General features: G+C 40.6%; 3 protein-coding genes across 7 annotated transcripts; 1 reads left to right on the forward strand and 2 right to left on the reverse strand.

The window, feature by feature from the left end:
- Positions 1–14: 14 nt before the first annotated feature.
- Positions 15–4,033, forward strand: LOC134182454 (uncharacterized). The gene is made up of 4 exons (XM_062649859.1): positions 15–90; positions 3,294–3,340; positions 3,418–3,495; positions 3,562–4,033. Exons 1-4 carry the CDS (start codon positions 37–39, stop codon positions 3,734–3,736), a joined length of 354 nt encoding a protein of 117 aa, XP_062505843.1. The 5' UTR covers positions 15–36; the 3' UTR covers positions 3,737–4,033.
- A 2,689-nt stretch (positions 4,034–6,722) lies between these two features.
- On the reverse strand, positions 6,723–24,274 carry LOC134181750 (eukaryotic translation initiation factor 4 gamma 2-like). 5 transcript variants are annotated; one of them, XM_062650772.1, is made up of 24 exons: positions 24,227–24,245; positions 24,117–24,170; positions 23,772–24,027; positions 22,453–22,666; positions 22,327–22,393; positions 21,972–22,120; positions 18,173–18,283; positions 18,000–18,110; positions 16,816–17,176; positions 16,664–16,746; positions 16,491–16,604; positions 16,342–16,421; positions 10,938–10,990; positions 10,809–10,882; positions 10,083–10,184; positions 9,869–10,028; positions 9,330–9,376; positions 9,171–9,266; positions 9,059–9,117; positions 8,889–8,994; positions 8,773–8,814; positions 7,185–7,239; positions 7,011–7,132; positions 6,723–6,949 (listed from the first exon to the last, which is right to left on the reverse strand). In XM_062650772.1, exons 5-24 carry the CDS (start codon positions 22,331–22,333, stop codon positions 6,881–6,883), a joined length of 2,001 nt encoding a protein of 666 aa, XP_062506756.1. In that variant the 5' UTR covers positions 22,334–22,393; positions 22,453–22,666; positions 23,772–24,027; positions 24,117–24,170; positions 24,227–24,245; the 3' UTR covers positions 6,723–6,880. The 5 variants fall into 5 exon arrangements, with proteins under 5 accessions (XP_062506756.1, XP_062505361.1, XP_062506073.1 ...); XM_062649377.1 differs by having other exon boundaries at positions 24,117–24,274; XM_062650089.1 differs by having other exon boundaries at positions 23,721–24,027; positions 24,117–24,274.
- Positions 22,438–26,164, reverse strand: LOC134194138 (uncharacterized). The gene is made up of 3 exons (XM_062663081.1): positions 24,544–26,164; positions 23,772–24,027; positions 22,438–22,666 (listed from the first exon to the last, which is right to left on the reverse strand). Exons 1-3 carry the CDS (start codon positions 26,162–26,164, stop codon positions 22,438–22,440), a joined length of 2,106 nt encoding a protein of 701 aa, XP_062519065.1.
- Positions 26,165–26,178: the final 14 nt, after the last annotated feature.

Below are 26,178 nucleotides of genomic sequence, written 5' to 3' on the forward strand. Positions count from 1 at the left end.
TGATATAAACACGCACTTATCAGCTTGCGTAGGACGATGGCGACAGTGCTTGGTGTTGCAGTCATGATGTGTTTGTCACTCTGCTCTGTGGTAAGACAAACAAGCGAGAATTGTAACTTAATTGTGACTAGAACATGCAGTCTGGGATGTAGGCATGTCCACGTAAGTTGGTACAATTACACTTTACTAGAGTGCAATCGCTGGAAAGTACTGTATATATATATACGTAGATAGTCTAGAATCGCTCGATGGGAAGAGACACGACAAGAAACCGGAAGTGTTGAGGTTGACTTCAGACTCTACACTGATGCATGCTCACTCTCGCAATTGTACATGCACATGTCTACTGGTTTTTCATAGTCTTACTGGGCATGGTGAGCGGTTTACGCTGTATTCTCTCTTATGCATGCAGTCAGTGATAACCATACTCTTCTACTGTCTGTGATTGTCACAATGTGGGACCCATGCACTAGATAAAGCTTGAATTCGAACGAGGAGGCTATCTGCAAGTGCGCGTTGGTCGTGGCTGTCACCTACAGTGCATGCGTTTCAGAATTGGATTTCTCTGGATTTTTTGCATACTAGTTTTAGTAGCTTGCCAAAGAAAGGAGCTCTCGATCTTCCGGTTATCATTGTTGTGGTTTTCAATTAGCAGGGCGTCACCTTCTGTTCCTGTGTTTAATTAATGATGGAGCTAGGCAGCCCCCGCGGGGCGTGGTAAATGCTGAGGTATTCTGTGGTTGTGTTAGTAGCCACTACCCAAACTTTCTGAATATTGTATCATCCAGACGGCAGCATGCATGTACTCATTCTCCTACTTGTCTTGACCCATTCGGTTGCAGACTATAGTTCTTTTGTATGCAAGCAAAGATATCTTGTCATGCAGATACATAGCAAGTGTCGCCATAGGTGCAGTGGCCCCTTGTCCTAGAGTTCATGCAGCGGCAGTGTTGTCAAGGGTGTCACATGAGTCTCAAAAGTGAGGGGCTCAATAAAGTTGAACATGCGACGTCATAGAGAAGGCGTAACATGTCAAAACTAAGATGTTTTAGGACTGCTCGTTTCTCAAACGACCTAAGATTAAATACAATAATAATTTTAGCAAACCATGTCCTCAATAAGTGGGGCCTAGCGCCTACCCTAGCCGACAGTAGTGACCCCCTTGGTGTTCTGCACATGTGGCTGATACAACCATACCAGTACTCTTGAGGTGTGTGAAGAATACGCCCCAACCTCTGCATGACCCTCAAGCATGCAAACTGTACTACTGTAGTGTGTGCGTGCGTGCGTGCGTGCGTGCGTGCGTGCGTGCGTGCGTGCGTGCGTGCGTGCGTGCGTGTGTGTGTGTGTGTGTGTGTGTGTGTGTGTGTGTGTGTGTGTAGGCAAGTAGGTATAGTAGGGGCAAGTTATAACTTTCAGAAACTAAGTACTGTACGTATGTGACATATGAGAACTGTGGTTTGTGAGTGTTTCTACATTGATTTACTACAAAATGGAAAGTTTTGGCTAATATAACAGTAATAAGTACAAAAGCTGTTGTAGTGTGTAGCGATCCAGATATTGTTACTGAGCTATTGAGACACTTACAATTAATACAGTAGAAATGGGAATCGAATGGCTGCAGAAGACTTATGCATGCTACTCCAGCAGCTATCATAAAACGACTTGTCTCTAGTTTTGATGATAAGATGAACTTTTCCTGTGTTGCAGCTTGCTGACACGTACCAGCAAATTCTAGATTGCAATGTCTTATGTCTCAACTCTGTTGATCTCTAGGAGGCTTTTCATTTTATTGCATTGGAACTACAGTACACTGTATTTGTCACCTCCAGACATTTACTAATGTAACTCAAACTTGGCTATCTGGGTGACTTACAGTCCTGGGCACTGCCTATAATAATAATTGAGAAATGACTACGCCCTACGCCAAATTAACACATTGCATCTTATAGAATTTGGTAATATGTGGCACACTTTGCTAAGTTAATTCTTCCACTGCTTGCATATGATCTCCAATTTTGTTTCCCATGCTATTACAACATTTTTCCATTCTACTGTGCAAATGCGAACATGTTTCGGTAATCCATGAACAGGAAACTAGCGACTAAGCAGCTACACATTTCCAGTTATTTAAGAAACTGTACTGTATGTGCGACAAAACATTTTTCTTTGCCATTTGTGCACTACATGTAACCAGTTTTAGCGAGTACTTTGTAGACATCCTTGCTTGGATAGGATAAAAGGAGTTTGAAAATATATGGTACTGTAGGATTGTCTAACGTTGTTATTAGAATAATTGTGTTTGTTTCCTTTCAATAGAGTATGATATGATGCCATAGACTGCGCTTGTTTTGGGTAACAGTTAATTTCCTAATAAAATCGTGCTACCTGGGAGCTTACTATACAGTGTGACTGTAGAGTGTAGTTGGATGTGGGTGGATGTAGCAGATGTATTAACAGACCAACAATGAACTGTTGACCATTTAGCAGTACAGAGACAAAGCACTTTCTACAATACAATACTCATACTTGTTTTCTCTTGCTCTTTCTTTTCTTTCTGAACTTTAATATGCAGTGCCATTGCTACTGCTGTTCTACAGCAAATACTAAGAATTTTCTAGAGTGCGTGCTTGGGTATGATTTCTAAGTATAGTGTACTTCTTTAGAGTAGGGAAAACGGGTTTAGGAAGACGAATTTAAGTGGCTTGCACAGACAAATAATAAGCGTAGGGACCATGGGGCCATGCCTTTCAATCACAAGCCTATGGCCACTACATATAAAATAGCTAGGTCATCGGGCAACGAGCTACAAGGAGAAGAAAATGGGGAGCTTCAATAGACAACAGTGCAAAAACTAAACTTGTGCGCAGACGTCCTGGGTACACGAAGCTACACTTGGTTTGGCTCACTAACCTGGACACCATTCCTACGCCACTGCAAATGCACCACATGCTGATGATTGCCTGTCATAATCTAAGATTGCGGCTTTGTCTTTGGTGTAGCTATATAAGAGTTGTTTGGCTGATGTATACGTATGTGAGCCCTCTTTGCTGTAGATGTGCTTTGTTAGGGAATTACCTATGAAATGAGGGGTGGTGTGTGTGTGTGTGTGTGTGTGTGCACGTGTGTGCGCGCGCGTGTGTGCGTGTGCGTTTGTGCTTGCATGGACAGTGTTTACAGGTTGCAGTCACTGTTGTAATGCCTGGAATGTGTGGACATAGATATTTGCAGATACCCTGTATTACGTCAAACATTAGTACACTGCAAATAGCATTGCTTTTATTATCTTTCAGAGTGCCTATGACGACTGTTATGATTACCTCACCGAAACGTATCTCGAGTAAGATGCCTCATTTTAAAATTTGTTTACCAAATCAGAATTAGAATATTAATGTACTTGTCTCTCAACTTGTGAAGGTGTGCGTACTGCTGTTGCGAATACTCGAATGGTTCTCGCTACTGTTGTTCTTGTAGTACACTGGCTTGGTGGGCATGGTATGAGCACCTATACTTTTATCGCATTGATTCATTAATAAGCAATTAATTATGTCATTATTAAAGGCTTGTCATTGTTATTGGTGTGGTGCTTGTCTTTGGTATACTGATTGCTGTTGGAGTATGGCGTCGACGTGTTTACATGAGACAGCATACCATAATTACGATGGTTCGTGCCCCTGCCCCTGCTTTTGTCCACTCATTTTCTCAGTCAAACACGATTCCTTATGTGAAGCTGTGAGAAAGGTAACATTCAAAGAACTTGATGGACATGAGGTGACACATAACGCATCTGTTGAACACTCACATGCATCTGGATAGAGGGTAGATAACATTTATGTGAAGTATTTGCCAGAATAAAAGCATTTGTAGGAACAGTTTTTCAGTATTTCGCATTTGTGAATTTGCGTGAGTGACAGTACGTAGATATACATGTGATTGCTGGTTTAGATTGCATTAGTTAGAGGTAGCTGTGCATGTTGCCATGATGTGATTGTAGGATCTATACTTTTAATTAAATGGAATAGATTGCAACCCAGTTAGAGATCGGTGGCTTGGAAAGTTGATGTCGACATTGTACGATGACTGAGAGCTGAAAATAGGTCTCAGTCACTGTCAAGATTATTCTCAGTAGTGCAAGTAGAGCGGACATTGACATAATTGATGTACTTGTGTACTAGTAGAGATCTTGACTTCTCTGAGAGCTGAGAGCAAAAAGATGACAATTAAGACAAGCAGTTGTTATGGTAGTTCAGTGAATAATGCTCTGAAATGGACCCGGCTTTTAAACGTTTTAGAGCAGAGCATTGTCTACTATGCCTAGAATATTTTTACCATCCACAACTTAAGTTTATAGATATGATTGAAATTCACAAAGGTTGCTGATCATATGATTGGCTGCAGTTCCACAAAACTCTTTCACCTCGAAAAAGTAAACTCTGTCATTATTGTTATGTCTATTAAATTGTCCAATACTCTTCGTCTTGTTTACAATAGCACGATGCATTTCTGTAATACGACGGCCATGATTTTCATTTCTTTGTCCTCATACAATTCTGACAGACTATTCAGATATTTTCGAGCTGCCCATCTCCATCCACCGAAGATCTCTAGTACCAATGGTTTGCATGAGGCCCATAATCTAACAACATCTCTCTCAGCTGTAATTCTTCCCTGTCTGTTTGTGTGTTTAGCGGTGTGTCTGTGCATGTGTCTGTCTGTCTGTGTGTTTGTCTTTGTCTGTTGTTGATGTCTGTCTGTTTGTCTGTCTGCCTATCTGTCTGTCAATTGTGTCTCCAAGACAACAACTTTTGAATGAGGTGGTAACTCACTTTCCTGAAGTCCATGCTCATGTCCAACAAATGTATGGCATCACTAGTCCATTGCTGTGTACTTCAATGGTAAATCTGTGTCAGTTATCTATTCTTTGTCTATACTCCCAGTTATCAACAGGCTTCAAGTGAAGTCAAAGAGAGTAATATAAACAGCTTTCAGTTCCTGTAGTAACTTCTGGTGTTGAAATCCTTGGAGTTCCTGTTGGCAATGGTTGTTACGTCCAGTCTAGATGTAACAAGACAGCAGCTGCAGGCGAAGTTCTCTGTTCTTAATTGCTCACCTTGAATGATCCTCAGAGTGCACTTCTCCTACTTTGGTATGTCATGTTCCTACACTGAATTATTTAGCAAGATGTGTGCCCCCTCGTTCTAAATCAAGCTTCTCATATTCATGACCAACTATCAAGAGATACATTCATGTCAATACTGGGGTTGAGCACACTTGATGAGTTGGCATGGAAACAAGCATATCTTAAGATCAAATTGGGAGGTTTTGGCATTACAACCTTGATGCAAATCTCCACTGCTGCTTTGTGGGATCATGGTGTAATTCACTATGCAAAATTCCTCAAAGATTTCCATCTAGAGCAGATCTATGTGACAATCTAATCAACTTTGCTAGTCCACCTCCTTTCTATCAGCATCTTTGTGATGCAGTTGCAAGCCTTCCTGCCACTGTAGGATCGGATGGAGAGGCACTCACACCTCAGACTTTGTCTGGACTTATGGCAAATCCAGTAAAACTCCAAAATTGCCCAAGCTCTGATATCGCTGAAGAGAATGCTGCATCAGCTGGTACTTTCATGTTTTCTTGGCAGCTTAGAAACTGTTTAGAATATGTAGGTATGAATATAATGAAATATGCAATATATTAATCTGTTGAAGAGGTGGTACTCAAGAGGCAGCTACCACTGTTCACAGGTTGCATGTGAAGTGCATACATGCACAACATTTCTAAACACTCAGGAGAATTATAAGTCATATTGGAAACAGCCCTGTATGTGGCTGGGAGGTTTAGTGGGCTCAATCAATCTCTCACTCAATGAGTCAAGATCTCAACTTCTAGATCAACTCGTTCCGTGCAATATACATATGCAGGGTGGTTGTGTGCATGCTTGTGTGTGACATAATGATGACATCATCAACATCAATTTATAGTCAAACCCTCTCATTGGCGATGGGTCTGGTCAATCTCTTTGGCCATGGTTCTTCTGATCACTAACCGTTTACTGAGTTATATAGTAGTTTATAGATGTCGAATAGAAAGTGTTTAGTTTCGGTGCGTTAAATCACTTATGAAAACATAGTAGCTAGCAGTTGGAGTGGCCAATATGAATACATATTAAGTTAATGAACTTTGAAGTCAATAGCTAGTGGCCTTAGTGGCGACATTTAGTGAAGGTCCTGCATTGCTAGCTGTCCCTGACTCCCAGACTGAGCAATTAACTCACCTCGCCAGGATCAGTTGTAAGTTTAATTAAGATAGTTTATAACTACAAATTTCACGTACTACCACCTTTTTTGCCACCTCAGTTAGATTTGTAAAGGAAAGGTTTTTGACTTTCATGCATGCATACATGCGTACGATACATACATGGACGTGCACAAACTATATATTATTTTTGTTTGCAATTTGTGAACGCCCTCAATGCAGCTAATCCCACTGCAGCGTACTTACTTCAGAACACACAGAATAGCCAATTATCCATGTGTTGTTTAGTACAGCCACAACCACCCAAAATAATGCCCAAGAGACATTTCACACAGTACAGTCTCAACAAGCCAAAGGTTTGAAACTTACTAAGTACTATAGGTGTGACAAGGTCTACAGCGTTTCAGACAACTTCGAAATTTACGGAGAATAAGCCATGAACACAACGCACAATGCACCTCTACCATCAATGATGACACTGTAATGAATACATTGTAGCTCAGAACTGCAAATCAAAGTGCATCAAAACCTTTCATACCAGAGAAATTTCTTGCACACTACTATGGTGAGCAACAATCAAATAGAATGATATTCTGAGACAAAAAAAGCGAAACATGTGTCAACCATCATCACCATCTGAACTGCTCTCTTCAGCTGCTGTCTCCAACCAGTGCAGCCAACTATTTACCTATGCAATAAGTGCCATGTTGTAATATGTCCATTAGCAATCCGTAGTCATACAAACATACCTGGAAAAGAGATTTCCCTTTCCCTGGGTAATCATCACAGACGTCGTCTTTCCACTTCAGATATGCTTCTTCTTCAACAATGTCCAAATCATACAAATTCATGAATGTTCGTAACAACAGCCCTAATTAAAAACGTTTAGCAGCATTGCTATCAAATCACAGGGCAGAGCTTACCTCTTGGAAAGCCAAGGTTGTGACAAAAAACTTGAAGACTGAGAAGCAAAGCAACCTGGAAAAGACAGGTGACAGTGCAATAACAGCATCAAAGTAACCACACTTATTAACAAAGTAAACACACATTAGGTATCAATAGCAAGTCCACAAACAGTCTGCTGCTATATGGGCATCAGGAGATAACAGAAAAATGTATGAGTCTGATCATCTTTGGAACTGCTCATATTTGCAATCTGGAGAAGGTTGTGTGCTTACAACAGAGCATAGACAGCCAATGCTTGATTATTATCTACTGTCCAGTTGAGCTACACTATACAAATGAATGCTACACTTTCACCATTGATGTTAGTCAACAGGAATTGAGCATGGAATGCTATAATGGAATGCTATACCTTGAACAGCTACCTTCATACTGTTCAGTTGGATTTACTTCATCCACGTAACCGTCATCTACTTGTCAAATGATGAGTCTAAAGTATCATGGTCTTACTAACTATTGTAGATAAGATGACCTCGCAAAACCATGCATTACCATCATGCAACACAAAAGCTCTCAGGCTCAGAGACATGTTAACTGCATGCAACTACTTAGTCAGCTTGCTCTTGCTCTTCTAGAATGGTTGAAAGTCTCTCAAAGGTTTGGTTGAACGACACGGTGTATTAACTTCTAAAACTGCCATGACATGATCAGTGTTAGACCACAACAGCTGCAGAAACTCAACATGTGATTTGGCCATGATATAAAAGTCTGTTCCTGGATGTACATGGTGTACTCCCACTAACAGGTATTGTAAGTTCATAACTTCACGTTTTTCTTTCGACTATGTTGTAAAAAGTAATGTAAGCGGTACACAAGGAACATAAAATTAAATGTGGTGGCATTCAGATAAGCACAACTTATACAAATAGACCCAACTTTACATAAACATAAGTATATACATGAGTGTAAATGTAAATTTGGTTGAAAAATCTAATTTAGTTTGAGTAATGACTCTGGCACAGAAATGTGCCCAATGCTTATTCTAAATGATTTCACTACCTTGTGTATCCCTACTTCTAAATACTATAATTTCACAGGATACAAAGTGAGTGACCAAGATCTGCAATAGTTGAGTGAACCAAGTCCAGATCACAAATACAGCCCGATAAACGAAACTAAGATTAGTACTCATCATGCGTATTATCCATGAATAAAGCTGCCCAGTTTGGCTTAGACACCAATACACATTGTGAAGTGTTTTAAACGTAATACAGACTTAAGAACTCAGAAAATGCCACAAGCTATCTGAGACTTCATGCAATGTGGCAATGTGGCAATGTGTACGTGACAGATTGCACAATAGCCATATTCAAGAAGTCCGTGAGTGACTGTAAAATAGCTCGTCCAGTTAGCATTTCAATATGCAATCTTACGCCTGCAGTTACCATGTAGCAACCATGAGCTACAACATGATATCCCTCTACGTGAAACATACGCACCAAACAACCATACTCAGCCCACTAGCCACAATATTGTATGGTTGACATAGTAGTTGAGTGAAAAGATACAATACAGAAAAGAACGATACAGCAAAATATCGTTTCAAACCTGCAGTTTCGTGTCTTGTTGCGTGAATTTCACCAATAACGGCTAATAGACAAATCGGAAACGCAAGACTGACTTCATACTGTGACAGTAAGACAACACATAAGCACATCCCATACCTTCCATTTCTCTATCTGAGACTTCTCTGTCCGCACAACAGCTTTCTTCTGCTCATCATCATCATCAACTAACTTGCCAGCCTCACCCGTAACCACTTTCCAAACACTACAACCAGACGTCAATAAGCACACTCCTGCTCTCAAACTCGCACAATCACATGCAAACCAACCAAGCTCCCAAAACTTCAACAAAAGCAGGTGTTCTCTGAATGAATTCATTGACGTGACACTACAGAAGACATGCTTCTATCCCAACCTTTCTGATATGATAACTGGTTATACCAAAATCCATGTCAATACTGTCTCTGATCCTTCTGTTGTCATCACATCAAGCAGTTTACACTTTACTGTCACCATTGGACAGAGAAAAGCGAGACCCTATAAAACAATCACATGAAAGAAAATCCTAGTGATTGTTATAACACAAGACGTAATTGTCACCCTGTCTTCCAATTCCTGCAGCATGTCATGATCACTATGAAGACTGTCTATAAAACAGATAAGCACTTGACCATAAAGACAAATATACATCAATGGAAGTACAACTTAACGGGGCACTGTCCTAATAAAAATAAAAAACACGCCCACCACGCACAGACCAGCCTAATGCTCTCTTCATAACATGTTCTCCCGAGCGTCAATGAGACGAAAATATTGTTTAGTGTCTCTAGTTAGTGTTAGCTAAGTGTTGCAGAAAGGCACATCACACTACACTGTAGTAATGAGATGCAGTGATGGTATTTCACTAGGTTAGTAATAACTTGAGAGCACACACACACACACACACACACACACACACACACACACACACACACACACACACACACACACACACACACACACACAGACACACAGACACACAGACACACAGACACACAGACACACAGACACACAGACACACAGACACACACACACACCAATGCAATACAATATCATATACTAACACTCAAAAATAAGTCTTGACTTCTGGCAATGACTACCTGGAAACACTTGATACATTTTGAGCTTGACATCATCAAACTGCTGCTGCAACCACTTCTCACCATGAACTTCTTTCAATTTCATAAGAACTGATAAGAACTGAGGATGAAGACGACCATCTTTAAACAATGTTGCCACAGACTTTAGACCAACATTACCCTACAGCAAGCCGAACTCACATCCAATCAGTGGTGCAAACGAAACAGAAAATACCTTTGCAATTGATTTTGCTGCAACAGTGACAAGAAGCTGGCCATCATTGATCTTGTCTTTACTGCTAGTAGCCAATATAGCCTCAACAGTTCCCTCACATCCCTAAAATGCAGTATGCAGTACATAATCACCACTAAAGAAAGTCACATGTGCAGTGCAACTGAGATCTAAGAATCGTTTGCATTATACATTAGCTGTTACCCCACCAAGGCCCAGTGTTTCTCATGTTTCTTCTAAAGCAAAAATCACTTGTCCTGATTAGTCAACCCTTCCCATCTGTTGTTTATAACAATTCATGCCATGTCATCAAAAATCCAAACTTTCCTCTAAAGTGGCAATACCATGAATGCACATCCACTTGCAAGATGCGTGCGTGTGGACATACACACCAACACACACACGTTTCTGAGATGATTTGCAATACAACTGTAACATTATTTATAAAAAGCTGAAACGAGGTCAAAACTTGTGAATAGAACTATGCTTAATTAAAGGTTTAGAGTCTCAGATACTAAAGCATAATTCAGGCACACTACAAATTTCTGTAACTCTGACCCACAAACTGCAATGAGACTGTGGCTGCTGCAAAATTACGGTAACTGTTACACTACTTTTGAATCAATACAAAGATCAGATATAATGCTATGCAAAACACAATGAGTGCTCTCATAACTAACAATATATTTACAGTAGTTGACATAGACTGAACCTCTGCACTGACGATACCTCAATGAATTTCTCCTCACTAAGGAGTCCTTCTTTAAGCAAGTTCAACACCAACAACTCTGCAGTCATCGTAGCTGTAAACAGACAAGTTAAATTAAGTCGAGTTACAAGAGATGTCATTGCACTCACCTTCACAATCAAGAGACGCAGTAAGTAGTCTTGACACCAGAATATCCATATAACTACAAAATTCGACTAATATAGCATATGATATCACAAGATCAAACACAAAACAATGGGCTGTGACTATTTACATCAACATATTAACACTACAATATCACCACAGACACTGGTCATTTAATGCTTGCAAGATTCCTTGTATACAAGGCTGGAAACTTGTTGGCAATAAATTTTTCTAGAAGAGCTCTAAAGCTGTCACTTCAAGTGTCCTGATCTTTACGTATGATGACTTGCAAACTTTGCACAAGCACATTCCCTATTTGCAAGTATTGTAGACTGTCTTCCGGCAATGTCAATCCTCAACTACTTTCGGCGAAAGGACAAGAAAGAAAAGGGAGTCTTCCAATTCAGAGACGATAAAAACTACCACAAAACATCACAAAAAGTGACAATGCCCTAATGGAAGACGTTGAAGTATCAGCCGAATTTGCAACAAACGACGCAAGATAGTCAGTCACATTTCCTGGCCATCAAACCGCACAGCAGTATTCCTGCACAACATTCTTCTTTTATACTATGTCATCTAAGCAAGCTTAGAAGCATCAGTTGGTGATACTGCTGCAAGTTGCTACCATCAAAATTTAGCAAATGATAATCTACTTGGAAAGTGAACTGTATACTTAAACATCAAGAGCACAATGAAACAAAGAGATAAGAAAGAAAAGCTGCTTTGTTCTGATGTGTATGGCTGCTAAACAGTAAGAATATTTCATTTTTCACTGTATTAACACAAAAAAGAGTAAGAGTGTATGACTACAACTCAGCAACATAGCCAGAGCAAATTTGGGGAAGCATTCATTATTAATATTAACTTGTTCAAAATTAACTGTATATGTCTAGACGTATAAATTTACAAACTAACAACGTATCATTTCAGTACTGTATAATTATCGACATAAAATCACTCTATTAGACTATAAAATAGATGAGCAACCACGCCCATAACTTTTTGGGGGTAATGAACCCTCGAAGGATCTCCCCCTCGCTACTGTACAACTCTTGTAACAAAACATGTAAATTTGTACACCACCTTGACATTTACAACACAACGACCAAAAACATCTAACTCATTCTATAGGTTAAGGTTAGCCAATGATGACTAGAAGACCACTTAGAAAACCATGATGAAAAGCCTGGGCATGCCATTAGGTAGAGCAGGGCCTCATTTTCTTCAGCCAAAAATCCATCGTGCCTATTCACAGTAACCCAGAAACTAATGTTGGCGATATCAGAAAAACTTCACCCACAATATATTTTTGGTCAGCCAGTCAATGATATCACGATATATTGCAACTCAGTGTCCTCACAATGACTCTATTAATCATGAAAAGATGCTCATTATCTCACATTTATAACTCTTACTTACAGTTAGGCTAGAGGTTTCTGGGCAAAACACTAACATGTTTACCATATCCGCTTTCAGTCAGTTACATCTACAGTGATAAGCAAAAGTAAGTGAACCCCTTGTAAAATCAAGGTTTTTCTAAATTCCTAACCGTTAAAAGATATTAGAGCCCCGTAATGTAGCCTGTGCATATTACTGACAACTATGCCTTGCTCAAAGTTGAAATAACTGTTTTCGTAAAGGAGAAACCAAGTTAATCACAACGTGTGCATGGCAAAAGTATATGAACCCTTGGCAAAACTCTTCTCAGCGCTTCAAATACCGGCAGTTTTAAGCTGTTTTAGTGAGGTTTCTCCCACATTTTTAGTGGCGAGTTTGCACTACATAAATGCTTAATGCTAGAAGCGCGTAAGTTGCAACTCTGAAGTATTTTTGAGTCTCGTTAATGGCGTGCAAGAAAGAGCTTTCCGAAGATCTGCGAAAACGAGTCGTCAAGTTTCACAAGCTTGGAGAAGGTTACAAGAAAATCGGAAGACGCCTTTCAATTCACCAGTCGACGGTGCGGCAAATAGTGTACAAATGGAAAGCTTTGAATACAACAAAATCACTTCCTCGGTCCGGCCGTCCGAGAAAGCTGTCGGGTCGTACCTTGCAAAAAGTCCTCCGAGATGTCACAAACAATCCACGAACGTCAGCAGATGATGTGCAAAAGTCTTTGAAGGACGCAGGAGTCGAAGTGCATCAAAGCACAGTCTGTCGTGCACTGAACAGGGAAGGATTGCATGGCCGAGTAGCAAGAAGAAAGCCACTGCTGTCACCAAAACATCGCAAAATGCGTTTGACTTTTGCCAAAGCTCATGTCGACAAAGAGAATGCATTTTGGAAGAAAGTTGTTTGGACAGATGAAACAAAAATTGAGCTGTTCAGCCACAACGACGTTCGTTACGTGTGGCAAAAAAAGAATACGGCCTTTGACGAAAAGAACGCTGTCCCCACAGTCAAGCACGGTGGAGGAAGCGTTATTCTTTGGGATTGCTTTGCAGCGTCTGACACAGGAAAAGTAGAATTCGTTCAAGGCCGCATGAATTCTACTCAATATCAAAAGATTTTGGCCGACAATGTTGCTCCATCCGTCCGTCATCTTGGTCTAGAGCCAAACTGGATATTCCAGCAAGACAATGATCCAAAACATACCAGTCGTTCAACCCGTTCGTGGTTTCAAGAACACTCGTACACTGTTTTAGAGTGGCCTAGTCAGAGTCCAGACTTAAATCCAATAGAAATGCTTTGGCGAGATCTGAAGAAAGCAGTCCACAAGCGCTCTCCAAAGAATTTGAAAGAGTTGAAGTTGTATATTGTTGAAGAGTGGGGAAAAATTTCACCAGAGAGGTGTCAACGCCTTGTTGAAGCATACCAACACCGTTTGCTTGCTGTTATTGAAGCAAAAGGTGGAATAACTAAGTACTAATGAAAGGGTTCACATACTCTTGCAAAGAACTACTTTTGATGAATTTGAGTTTTCTTCTACAAACTAATTATGAGAGTTGAGTTCTACCTTCAGCAAAGGCATAGATGTCAGCAATTTGCACAGGCTACATTACGGGGCTCTAATATCTTTTAACTGTCAGGAATTTAGAAAAAGCTTGATTTTACGAGGGGTTCGCTTACTTTTGCGTACCACTGTAGGAGTGACAACATTCCCTGAAGTGTTGAACAGCTGCTCTGAAGATAAGTATTTTTAGCTAACTTTGACAGCAGTGGAAAACTTCGTTGGTTAAGTCACATCACCAAGACCTTTCTTTTGATGGCGCTTTCCCTTCCTTGATCTTGCTGTAGTCATGCAGCTGAATGGTGATAACGTAAATGGTCTACCATGTTGCATGTACTGCTGTTCTTGCAAGAGACTTTCCTATGGCAAGCGTGATATATCGTTGTGTCAGTTGTTTTGGGCTTGCAGTCTTCATTGCTTCCAACCCCAAGTAGTGCCAGACTAGCGATGTCACATTTGCTTTTGCATCAAGATCATGACACTGGCATTGATTCAGGGCAAGCACCTAGTAAACACACCGTGGACATGGCTGTTTACATGTGCTTCAGGACGTTCACGTGTAAAACATGCGAGAGACCCTCGGATACCCACACAAACTTAGCATAATATATTGTGTTGCACTTGCAAAATCGACTAAGCCCTCAAAAATATTGTCAAAAGGTGATATAGATATCGTGCTATCACCCAACACTGAAAAACCAGTATGAGCTTCGACACCTAATCCAGTTTGTGATGTTAGGATACAATTACACTGAACGCAATAACCACAAAATCACAGAAAGGTAAATGGATGTTGGGTTGCATTTCAGCCTTACTAAGTCTGCTCCTGGACTATGTCTACAGCATTCACTATCTTTATCTCTCCACTCCCGAACAGCAGTAATGGCTGCTTTTTGTGCTTCATCAGACCATCTCACTATCTTATCCAACAATTTGCTAGTGTGGCTGAGTGCTGATGAAGTCAAAGTCAATAAAAAGTCATTCAACAAAGTCATTCAACCATAAATACATGATGGAGTAATGACTCCTCTAAGATTTCGTTCGATATCGAGGTACTTATGTAACTTAGAATAAGTCAAGCAGAAGACGTGAAAGTCGTATTCTCCTAGTACCACGTAGATGACTGCTTTGCAAGTACAGTGTAGAAAGTGTGAATATTAGATGATTTCAGAATCCTCCTAGAGTTAGAGTAGGGTGTACTCTAAGTGAGGTGTACAACCAGTTGGAGATGTCTGATTACGGTTATGCTTTGACTGCCTTGAGGTCGTTATCAATGAAGCTCTGCTGTACACAGGAAGCACACGCAAAGCGTAGAGTTGTGGTCCCTACTCACCAAACACATGGGATAAGCCCCAAAACATCATTCTACAAGTGTTGTATAGACAACAAAGGTCCTGCAACCATGACAAGACGGAACAACAAACAACTGGCAGCATATGTCCACCTGTAAACATCAATGTACAAAAGCAGCTCTTATCACTGATCATTTAGAGAATATCCAGACATATAGCACCATCGAAAAAAGCCAAGAAAGTCTAGAAAAGACCAAAATTTACCAATGGGCGTGCCTTTAATGCAAGCTAGCTTTCTACCTCCTCTAGTGTTCACCTTAGTATGTACACATATAATTTCTATGAAATCGAATGAATTGTCGCAACTAATCAATTGTTCTTCTATCAAAGTGTTATCATCTTGCCAAATTTCATCAAATACATCCACACATTTGCTGAGACCAACTGATAAACTCACCTATCAAGTCACTTTGAGTTACCACAATTGATTCAAACTCATGATGGTTCCCTAGTGATTGATTGCAATTCACTACGAGTCGTTATCATTCACAGTTCACACAGATGGTATGGGTGTGGAGAAGCAAATTGGATATCATCTCACATTTTTGTTAAAACGTTCTACCCGAGCCTCCTCTAAAAATGGATCCTGATTCGGATTAATTTTAAAAGCTAATCAATTGTTCCTGTATCAAATTTCTACTATCCTGTCAAATTTCTTTAATTTTTTCCATCCACATTTTCGAGTAATCCTGTCTATAAACAAGCAATCAAACAAACAAACATAAAACCACGCTGATAAAAAACACAACCTCCTGGGAGAAGAAAAATGAATTCCCTGTTCTTGAATTTGTTTTCCACTTCATGTGTAAAATGCCTACAGAATTTTCCCTTCAGAAAGTGCCCAGTCTAATGAAAGCTCCAGAAGAGGCCTCAGCTTGAAAACAGTACCATAGATCATAGATCATATGACACTGATACTTCAAATGTTTAACCAAAAACTACAATGAATGTGGCATCTAATTATAATATGCAAACTATAATCTCTAAATTGTCTATTGTTTCTGTGTCTGCTGCACACAGATTGAATTTTTGTGCCTCACAAGCAATAATTCACAGTAGCAGTAACAGCTGCTTTAAGTTCGATTCTATTACTGTACATGACCAAACCTGTGAGAGTGTGAAGACTTGACCAACTGAATGAGTTCATTGTTGTCACTTCCATTACTACACTTATCACAGACAATGTCCTGCAAAGAAATACATATACGCTTGTTGATGACTATCAGTACTCTTCGACAGCATTATTTTCAATATACCAGCATCTTAGTAAACTCCTGCTTCGATACTTTCTTGTTGACGTTCTTGTTTGACTTTGATTTTTCTTGGATAACCACAGCTGCCTGCCGCTGAAGCATGGCATTAACCACACCCTACAGCCACCAAGTCTATTAAATCCTGAACTAATGACTAGAGACAAGATTACAAGTACAGGTTGCTGATTTGACATTGACTGAGACATCACACCGGGAGCCCCGTGCCCATAAGGGTACGTAGAGAATGGCATCTGAGCAGCTAGCAAAGTGCACATTTTCATGAATGCAATAACAGGCACTGTATCAACTCAAATAGCTTATCTTTTACCTGACCATTGAACGCTTGGATGTAAGTGTTCATTCCATCGAATACCAAGTCTTGTGTCAGAATGCTGATGTTGGCTTGTATCAATGGATGTCTTGCTCTGCTGCAGTTGAAATGAATATGTCTTTGGTGATATTTCCCGCTGCTGGGATGGACTATCTCCACAGCTGCCAGTGCCTCCAGGTCGCTGTTTGCGTTGATGTCTGGATGTAGACTTCCTACCACTCTGAACGTTTGCCTTTGGCTGTGATAAACCAGGAACTGAAAAAGAATAAGGTTGAGTCTGATCTTTCATATCTTTCACTGATCTGACATCCTGGAGTAACTCGGGTTTTTGATCCTTTGCTGCTGGCCGAGGTTTCCACTAAAACATATTAGATAAATCGTTACACAATTAGCAAACAACTTACAGTCTTTATGGTGTTGGCAGTGATGTTGTTGTCATTGTTGTTGTTATTGTAAGTGTGTGTGTGTGTGTGTGTGTGTGTGTGTGTGTGTGTGTGTGTGTGTGTGTGTGTGTGTGTGTGTGTGTTTGTGTGTGTGTTCGTTCATGTTACATAGCCAGGTCTTTTGAATTTTGTCCTTCACAACCGAATCGACAGTCACACTCGGTACATGCAGAGAAAGGTTTGCATAAAAATATGCACAGGGTCCCCTCTCAAGGGGTCAACCACCACGAAACATTTCTTGATGATGCAAATGCTACACCCTCCAGTTCATTCGACACACAACGACACCAGTCTGCGTAGACTGTAAGTGTCGTCGACGTTTGAGCGACTAAAGATTTCTTGCCGATTGAAGCTACTCTTCTAGCGCTTGCGCTTCTCTCCAAATTCTGATTGCAATTGCATCGAATCCAACCTACATGTTTCCTGGACAAAGTGCTACACAGGGAGTGTGTCGATTTGTACTGAAAAAGCGAGAAGAGTAAGATTTGAATTCATTCAGCACATCCAAGACCATACAACAAAGATTGCATGTGACGTGTCCACACAGACTCAGACAGAGGCTTCAGAACACTACTCTGCCCCTACAAACACGGGTCATGCATCTATAATCAACTAAATGCATTGTTGTAAAGCCTGAGAGTGCTGCGATAAATATTAAATTAAGTGTGTACCCTACAAAGGATGAGCACAGCATCTAATACATCATAGGTACAATACATCATCAGCAGATCTACTAACCTTCCTTGCTCTAAGCTGGACAATCTCTTCTAACATGAAGCACATTCGTTTGGGCAAGTCAGAGCTAGCACTAATTGCCTTCATTCGCTCGAAGTACTGATTCATCAAGCCCTGTCATTTGTGAAAAGCAAATTACTGTAAACACAACCTTAAAATTAGATGTATTGAGACACCTTAGCTTTTGGAGAGTCTAAACATGGACCACACGTTTTTATCAGTGAACAAAGACACTCCACATCTTCGGACATATCAGCCACTGTTTCACGGCGTTTCTTTTCCAACAACTGCAAATGACACAATTGGCTGTTTACAACAAATGTAACCTCTACTACTCAAGTAAACTTGTTTCAACAAGTTAGAATATACTGTAAGTGACCAGTGACAAACATAATTTTATGCCGTCAGTAATATAACCTACACTGCTGTGACACAACCTCATTTGAGCTATAGTACATCAGACCTTCACATTTGAAAATCAGAGGAGAGTGACAAATCGTTCTCCTGGATTGTTTAAGGAGTGTGATGTCACTCCGAGTCACACATCCAATGACAACAATCAAACGCTATACTAAAACTTTGGTGATTCCGATTCCGATTACATAGACACAGCTACTGCTACATGTGCTACACTTTAGTAAAATTACTACATGCAATAGGTTACCGTGACTTGTGCACTAATTAATTAGATATAGCCATCCTAATCTGTGTCTATGTCACAGAAAGGATCAAGAGTTTCTACGTCAGAGTCACCAGTTGTTACTGCCTCTGAATCAGATGGATTGGGATCGAGGTCCAAACGTGAGGTCTTGGAAGAAGGCACCAGACTGCCATGATTGAAACAAAGAGTTTCCAGTCCAACACTCAATTTCATCTTCCTTCGATTCTTCATGTAGCTGTCAAGCGCCGTTTGAACAATCCCATGACGTTCTGTTTCAGTCCAAATCGGATGGTTTGCTCTGATAATAAGAAATAGGAAGCCTACGCTAGTCTTACCAAAGACTAAAGATCCAAGATGGCGTGTAACAGTGTATTTCGTCATGAAGTCGATACCACTGACAAACTTGGAGCCGTAACGTTTTGCTTTCCCTCTCAAAGGTAATCTCGTGTAAATTTTCTCACAACACTTAGAGCAGATCTTACACAATACCTTGACAACCAGCTCGCAACCGTCTTCTCTCCTAGTTTCAAAGCCAAAATAATTGTTAACATTCCAACTCATGAAAGTAGCAAGTTTTACGTTTGTGGCTCTTTTTCAGATCTGCCGGGCATAGCAGTTCAAACACAGAAATAACACAACCATGACAGTTAGAGAGTCTGGTACAAGGCTCTAGTTGACCGCGAGCTGCAGATTTAGACATAAGTCGCCCAAATAACCTGAGGAGCGCTACAAAATGCACTCCAATTCTACAATGAATTAAGGAGTGCAAAGGAGCACGAGTGCGACACGCTCCTAAAAATTAAGGTCTGGTACGTGTACCCTACTTGTGCTCACCACAGAATTGCACTCTTCATACGATATGAACTAGTGTCCTCAAATAAGTTGTGAAGATAGAAAAAGTTACCAAAGTTTAACTTGTGTATGAAGAGTGCAATTCTGTGGTGAGCACAAGTAGGGTACATGTACTAGAGTGCCGCCCCTGTTATCGGACACCATCAATCATCGGACAGCCGTGCAAGAACTAAACGAAGTAAGATTGAGCTCTATCGAAGCCCACACTAAGGAGGATAAGTAAAGACTGTGATTCCAGATGTGGGACTTCCAAAGGCTTGAAACGGTTATGCTAGGACGGTAAACATGATCCTTCTCAGTGACCCCGTTCATTGGACACCACCATCATTCATCGGACATGACCTCCCTTATAAACCGTAAAGGCAATTCTGTAACTTCGCACCTGAGATAGGTTTAGAGGTGACTAGCTAACACAACAACACTATCACTGTCTCCATTTGCTACTCTCCAGGACAGATAGCGCATGCTATTGAGTTGAGGTACCACCCCTTTCGTTGAACAGTCGTTATTTCTTTGCAGCAGCAGTCTGTGGTAATAAAGTCATGAGAGAGAGTTGGAAGGAAATATTGTATGGGCCCCAATTCATTTGACCTTTATTTGACTCAGCAACGGTTATTAACGGAAATTGCTGAATATTCTCTGCCGACAAGCTCACTCTGTTGGCATTTACTATTCCTCTGGTAATGTCTAGTCTTCCCAGCGTAAGAATTTAAACTCCTGAGTGTCTTGCAGCACAACTGCAAAGGCTTCATGCACACGGATGAAGCAGGAGATTCACGTCATCCATGTTCGAGCTTTGCGGTGAGCACATTCTCCCAACTTGCACAGGAACAGCCGTGCTTTCCTTTTAAGCCCCCTAAATTGTTACTTGGCTCTGAATAGGACGTGTGCAAGTGTTTCTATCTCAGTTTGATATCTACCATTGCCCTGACTTTGCACCATCACGACGTGCAGCATGTCATCATTGAGACAACCAGTTGTACCGAACGCAGGAACTTTGTTTACTATCAGAGCAGCTGGAACCTTCGCCCCTGCTTCTCCTAGGTAAAGTTGAATTAGGTTACGTCAAGTCCTTGTCAATGCTATGCAGCAACTTTCTTTGCAAAGGGTAAAAGAGAGTCTTAGCACTTGGTGCCCTCTCATTAGTTTCAGTTGTCGTCTTCTTTGTTGAACGGCTAGTTCGTTCAAGTGACAGCTTTCTACACGTCCTAGTGGGGGGAGTAGTTGTAGGAGAAACGAGTCAAAATTGCTGTCAAGCACTCTAGGCGAGCGTTCTGCGTTCTGCAGCGTTTCAGATAATTGAATTTAGTCAACTGTAGTCATTTGAAACCTACAGCTGTTGCTGAGAAGGTAAGAAGGCAAGAAATGGGTGTCTGATGATTGGAGCCGTTACCACAGGCATTTGACTGCACTGTAACTCATACCGATCTTGGCTGACAAGCAGGGTAACAAACGATTTGTAGGTAAAGAGTTCTTGATTAGCGATATACAAGTAACTAGGCTAAAGGGTGTGTGTGTGTGTGTGTGTGTGTGTGTGTGTGTGTGTGTGTGTGTGTGTGTGTGTGTGTGTGTGTGTGTGTGTGTGCAATTTAAACTCTACTGTCCGGTAAACAATGCGTTTGTCCGATGATTGGGTATGCAAGGCTCCGCACAGTTTTTAATCTCACTCTAAGCAGAGAAGAGGTAAATGCTCTCTTTTGGTGTGCTCAATTACAACTTGGATACCTACATTTATGATGTGGTAGGGACTGCGTTCAAAAACGGATAACTAAGAACATGCATCCAGAATATAATAGTGTCCGAGGAACGGGGCCCACTCTATAGCTCAAAAGAGGTCCTATAACAGCAGTGTGCAGTATGTGAAGATGCTTGTGTGCCGTAAGCCTACTAGTAGTCAGACAAATTAAGACCTAAGTTCCACAGCTGCCAAAAGACAATATGGCCACCAGACAGCTGGTATGTCTTGTCAAAAATAGTTCACGTTGTCCTTGTGCATGGGATCAAAACATGATATGCTGTTAATCATCTCTCTATTGCCTCATGGCCATTGATAAATCTTGTAATTCATTAAAAACAGCCTAAATTTTTTAGTTGTCACTACCGTGGTACCATGTGCAACATATGGTGGTGCTGGGCTGCTGCTAATCAGGCATTTCAAAGACATTGTGTCTTAAGTTAACCATTCATGGTCTGCGTGTAGGAGCATACAGAACACATCCAATTGCTGGAATTAGTGTCCTACCCAAAAGAGTGTTAACTAGCCACACCATTAATACAATTTCAAAGAAACAGCCACCACCAACACAATACAACTTGGTAGAAGCGCTGTTGACTTCAATTGACATAGTCAACAATTAGAAATAGACAAATCACAACAAAAATAAAAGATGGGCACCGATCTTAAGGCCATCTCACCAAGACATTACTTACTGACTGTACACTTAGCAGATAACATGACATACCTGCTGGACGCATTTGTGTAACACTGATTCATGAAGCATGCCACACTTGCCCAGTTCGCCAATAAACTGAATATTTCCCAGCATCTTGCGCTTTGAAAGACGTTGATCCTCTTCCTCTTCGGGTGTAAGTCCATCTTTCTTAGCAAATGCTGAGCAAAAATACAAAAGTAGTCTCAAAAAGGAAACCAACATAAATAAACAACCCAAAACAAGCACAAACGCATTCAGACACACAAAGCTACTACTTTTGTTTACAAGGTAACAAAAATTGCCAATACCAAATAATTACAGCAACTGAAAGATGCTCTGACATAATGCCAAGTTAGTCAACTAAAAAATTAATAGCATTTACCACCTGCCATGGCCTTTGATCTGTTTTCAAACTCTTCCTGACACTTGCTAAGCAACAGCTTACGAAAAGTCTAAGAGACAATTGGTAATAACTAACATAGTATATAAAAAACAATCAAAAAACACTGACAGAAGTAGCACTTCCAGGCTCTTCAAAATTAGGACCATCTTCATCGATTCTAACACACAGCTGAGCATATAGAGCCCCAAACTTGTGTTCGTCGACTGCCTTCTCAAAAATCAATATGATAACCCCCTTCAACAAGTGCTTGCTGTCAAGTCCAACTCCTAGTAGTGCAGAGGTGAGTCTGTCAAACTTCTCTGGTGTCAGTTTGTTCAAAATTCTAAAAGCAAATCAAGAAAATTCAAAATGAACAAGAGATCAACCAGTCCATGGTGTCTTTTCTCCATAATGTACAAGCACCAGGAGAGACTACCTGACAGTATCAGAACTGAGACAATTCTAGATGTGACTAATTTAGTAAAATGATCACTACTTAGTCAATACAACTAAAACAACAATTACTACACTACATTTTTTAGTACCTTGTCATACTACACACAGCCCAAATAACATAGCTACACGCCAAAAGGCTACAAAATGACTTATGGAAACTAAAATCTCATCCTGTAGTGACATGACATCACTGCATGGAAAGCTAGACATCTGGGGTCATGAGTATATGACGAATAAAAAAATTCTCTGTAGTCTTGACTGGTGAAGAGACATCCAGATTCACTGAAGGTTCCATAACAGTTAGATTTGCTAGCTAAGAACCTAGATCTGAAAAAGGCTGGAAGTAACAAAGTAATTCCTGATAAAGCATGTACCTCTCCACTGTTTGTACCATGCACACACTCACCATGTTGAAACTTCAGGTACATATTGCATAATTCATAATGAAGCTACCACCAACTTACCATACCTATTCTCAAAACATGCATTTCAATAGCATTCCTCTTTAATTACTGATCTTGATTAGATCTTTCATAGCCTTAATAAATTGACTCTTCTTACTTTTTCCACTAGTGCTTAGACTTTTCTCAAAGCTTAAAACTACAACTACTAAATTATTTTAACTTTTACTATTACACTGGTCACAAACAAATTACTGCCACTTAAATGAGAGTCACAAATGCAATAAATCAAGTAGTTTGACTATTTCCACAGTCTGCAAGTAGATATGTGTGATGTTGTTCACAGAAAGTGCTAAGGTCTACAATTTTCATTTCCCAGAACACTTCTTCCAAACTGCGTGTGAAAAAAGGGTTAATTAACCATACAGCTTTCATGCCTGTCCTTTCAAAACAACCGCATAAGCTTCAAAATGTCTATTTAACTTACTTAACAGACACTTGATAGCTCATAATCATTTTCCTGTTACCTAATTAATTTACCTTCAGACGGTTCTTGTTATCACTACCTCATTCTCTATGCTAATGCCATACCCGCGCACACGTCTGAAGACCAATTCTGCACGTTCTGCGTTACTAGTGATCAGTGCACTGGGTGGAATCCATCGCTGTTTGACGCTGCCTCTTCCTTGTGATGTCGCTGGTAGTTGTGACAGCGCCGCCGACGTCCCAACCAAGGCAGCTGCTGTTGCAGCGGCTCTCTCCGCACGATGACTACTCGAAGAAACGCCTGCTGATGCTATTTTGACTGCCTTCGTAGAGTTAAACAATGGGAAGGGATTGGAACAGTCTAGAGAGAAGACACAACAAGAGGGAACTTGAAAGGAAAACGACGACAGTGAAACAACAAAGTCAAGACGCGAGCAATTGCGAACTTACTTGGGATGATAGAAAATGGGTTTCTCTGTTCCTTCTAAAACCCTCTAGTTTGGTCTGAGGCAAAAGATGAAGAAACCAACTTACAAAACAGACACCACGCAAGTGAATACCTCTGATTGCGTAACGTCCGGTGAGAAGCGTCCCGGATATGGGACTTGCACAATGTACAGACTCCGCCTTTTTCCAATAATTTTACACACAGAGACACAACACACAAACATACACAAACAAACACAAAGAAAGGCACACACACACACACACACACACACACACACACACACACACACACACACACACTGAACAACTGAACTGCATATCAAGTTATGTACAAATTGCACTATGACAGCAAGCCATTGCACTACGTAACAGCTAGCCCAATAAAAACGCAATAGCCATTCAAGCTATCTTAGTTCTACTCCAAACTCACTGACAATAACTTCTCTGACATCAGTTTGTAATTTGTCTACTTCAACACGTGAAATCGCTTTGTCATTTGATTGATAAACTATCCGATAGCACAGTCCAGTCTTGTTATCTTTTCGAAAAGCGTTAATTAGTGTAACCGATGTAACTACGTCTCCAGTAACTGAACGAATAACTCTGCTTAGCTGGAGATCATTTATTGCCACCATCGTCCAAAACCCAACATCATGTTGATACGAACACGAGTAGATGCTGACTGGACGAGCAACAAACGGTCTGCAATCCATGCAGTTTGAACAGACTTCAAATTGCTTGAAAAACCGGGAATCAGAAGACCAAAGCAATCTAGCATCTGCGATGTCAAACAACACAACAGCTAGACAGCTTAGAGATACAGAGAATGAAAACGAGTCTGTCCCATCTTTGCCTGAGAAACAGTGTTGATTGCGTAGTGCACAAATCTCGTAACTTGTTGATTCTTTAATCAATAGAAGTCTCCAAATAAGATGGCTGTCCACACAGTCAGAAATCCAATATGTCTGGTAAATGTCACCTAGGAGTCCAATTGCATCACTCAGCACTAGGCGTAGCTTTTCTGTTGTTTCAGACTCAGCTTTTTGAACACAAAATGCTCCATGAATGGCAAACACGACAGGTTGATTTTCAATTCCAGTTCCAACCACACATTCTCTGTGAACAACACACGACTTCAGTGATACAGACCAGTACTTTTGACCGTCAATCCAATCACCAGTAATAGTATCCATACTGTGCCTGATCATTAGCCGACGTCTTAATCTTTCATAAAGAATGGCAACTGGATGGTTGGCTCGTAACACAAGCATTAAATCACAGGGAATAACACTATATGTCTTCAAAAATGTAGAATCAATATATGACCATAGTACATCGTCTTGATGCCATGGACAGTCTAGCTCAATACTCTCGGTGAGTGATAAAATAGATAGCCACCGAGCCATGTGACCTTCAACTGTCTCATGAGCTCTAATAAACACATGAGTGAGGGCACCCGAATTTGCAAATCCGCGATCGAAACCTCGATGTCCCGTACTTCTATACCCAATGTAATTTTGAGAATCAAACTCTAAAACTCGAGTGAGGATCATATTCGCTCTGGTTGCCATCGCCACCACTTGCCAGCTATTTTGCCACTCTCGTTTCTTCCTATCAGCTGGTGTCCCTCCTTGCCCATCACACAATGTCACCCAAATTTCGCCATCATCAGACAAAACCTTCCCAGCACTCCAAAAGAAATCTGAGAGTAATTTCCTGTTGGTTGCCATACAGTTTTTCCCTCCTGGATGAGGAAAATTGAATACAATAAAATCAAATTTTGTAGCTTTCTCAAATCTGAACGTTTCAAGAAATCGAGCATCTACTCCAAAATAGACGAAAGTGTTACGCATTAATGACAAATTTCTAATATTTTCTTCTGCTCGTTTGTAGCGTTTCTTGACGATTTCTAATGAATCCAACGTAGTAGCTGTAAGATAGACATCGAGGTTGATCCCAGCGTTGTCTTGAATGGCAGCTGCAAGAGCCGTTGAATACGACAGATCTCCATCTCCAACGACTAAAATAGATCCACTAGGGAAGTCAGGCATCACACCTTTGTGCA

Source organism: Corticium candelabrum, chromosome 1 (assembly GCF_963422355.1).
Source record: "Corticium candelabrum chromosome 1, ooCorCand1.1, whole genome shotgun sequence".
In the NCBI taxonomy this organism is placed as follows: Eukaryota; Metazoa; Porifera; class Homoscleromorpha; order Homosclerophorida; family Plakinidae; genus Corticium; species Corticium candelabrum.